The 1,770-nt window shown below is 26.8% G+C and overlaps 1 protein-coding gene across 1 annotated transcript in view; it reads right to left on the reverse strand.

Annotated features, from left to right (window-relative positions):
• LOC103309711 (kelch-like protein 3) overlaps positions 1-1,117 on the reverse strand; it is a 1,904-nt gene extending 787 nt beyond the window's left edge. The window contains exons 1-3 of the mRNA XM_008185907.1: positions 1,044-1,117; positions 762-984; positions 513-688 (exon numbers count right to left, since the gene is read on the reverse strand). Of these exons, the coding sequence (XP_008184129.1) occupies positions 513-688; positions 762-984; positions 1,044-1,117 (473 nt within the window). The remainder of the gene's footprint in view (positions 1-512; positions 689-761; positions 985-1,043) is intronic.
• Between the last annotated feature and the right edge of the window lie 653 nt (positions 1,118-1,770).

Raw genomic sequence — 1,770 nt, forward strand, 5'->3', positions numbered from 1 at the left:
AATTATAAATATATAAAATATGATTTAATTTATATATACTTGTATATAAAACGAAAAAAAACTTATGGTCTCTATTATTTCTAATAAATGGTTCTTTTAAGATTGTTTTTATCAAGTAATCGATTGATAATAATGGTAAACGGACATGTTCCATCAATGAGGCCAAGTAACGTATTCTATGCGTCAATCCATGTTTTACCCAACGAATAACACTTTCGAATATCTATAACAATAAATAAATGTATAAAATAATTGATTATATAACATAATATTATGTAAATAACTACATTCTCCCTTCCATAATACTTAAATATAACAATAATCAATTTTAGTTTGCGTAGGTACTTTTTCTTCAGATGTAACATTAAGCTCATCCCTAGGGTAAGAATTTACTAATTTGATCGAATGATGAGTCTAGAAAATCATCAGTATCAGCCACTTCTCTAAGAACCAAAATATAAGAATAATTATTACAATTTTCATATGGAATCATAATAAGAAATATTTCATACGAAAAGTGTTGTTCAATGCATAACTCTGAACTTTTTAATAATTTCACATATTCATGGCTTCCAGCTAACTCATTCATATTGAGGCAATTAGATACTTGCAGCTGGTTATGCAAAAAATCACAGCAAGCCTTGTGTATCTCTTTGATTTGTACAATATTAGCTGCAATTAACAAATCCTAGAGAAATAAACAATAAACAAATTAAAAAATGTGGTTGCCTATAATAAAATCAAGCTTTATCTATTATTACTTTTACATTGTTTTCTGTTATGAAGACTTCCCTTCCATAAATAAAGTCAAATATGAGTTTTAAAGTAATCGCACTGAACGATATTTTAAAAATTTCATCTTGAGGATTTGTTTGGAATATTGAATGGAAATAGTGACTAACCGATGCTAACACTAATTTATGGCTATGTATGACTATATTGCTGTCATCTGTTATTAACTGTACATCACAATAAACTGCATCACTAAAAACAAAAATATGTTAGTAATATTTATCGAGCCGTTAAAATCTCTAACTACTTACTTGACTAAGGTTTTTAGTGTGTTTAACGTGTTCAAACGTGACTCTTCGGTATGTTCTATTTTTACATTTTCCATTGTTTTCCAGGATACTATTTCTTAAAAAATTTTTATTTGAATATCTTAGACATTTGTTTGGTGTTAAAGGTAACTTATAAGATAACCTTATAAAGATTTTGTATTACATTTTAAAATCTTATTTTTTCAAAGAAACATTCTTAGGAATATCTAACTCAAAAAAATGTGCACATTTTTTAGATTTTTAGGCCTTTTGTCAAAATCTGAACTTTAAATGCTTATAGAAAAAAATTGTGATTGGATTTTTAATATTTTTCATATGTAATTGTAACAAAATATTAAGAGCCTAAATTTTCAAGATTTTTTACTCAAAAAATAACATTTTATTGACATTCATGGAAAAAAATACTTAAATTATTGGAAAGTGAAAATGTCCGTAAACAATTCAAAACATTTAGATTTCTAAATATTTTGAAAAGTTTATCTTGTATAGAAATTGTAAAATGCTAATATAAACAACCAGTGGAAATTTCAAGTATCTATACAGTAATTTCTTTTAGAGTTACACCAAAAACCAAAATCGATTTTGTTGAAAACCGATTTAGCGTAAAAATTTCCGGTTTTCCTTAATTTTTTTTCTCGGCGCTTTTGAACCAGGCGCGGATCCAGAAGATTTTAACAAGGTGGGCAAGTGGGTGTCGCTCTGCTTTACA

This window comes from Acyrthosiphon pisum, unplaced genomic scaffold (genome assembly GCF_005508785.2).
Source record: "Acyrthosiphon pisum isolate AL4f unplaced genomic scaffold, pea_aphid_22Mar2018_4r6ur Scaffold_21174;HRSCAF=23230, whole genome shotgun sequence".
NCBI lineage: Eukaryota > Metazoa > Arthropoda > Insecta > Hemiptera > Aphididae > Acyrthosiphon > Acyrthosiphon pisum.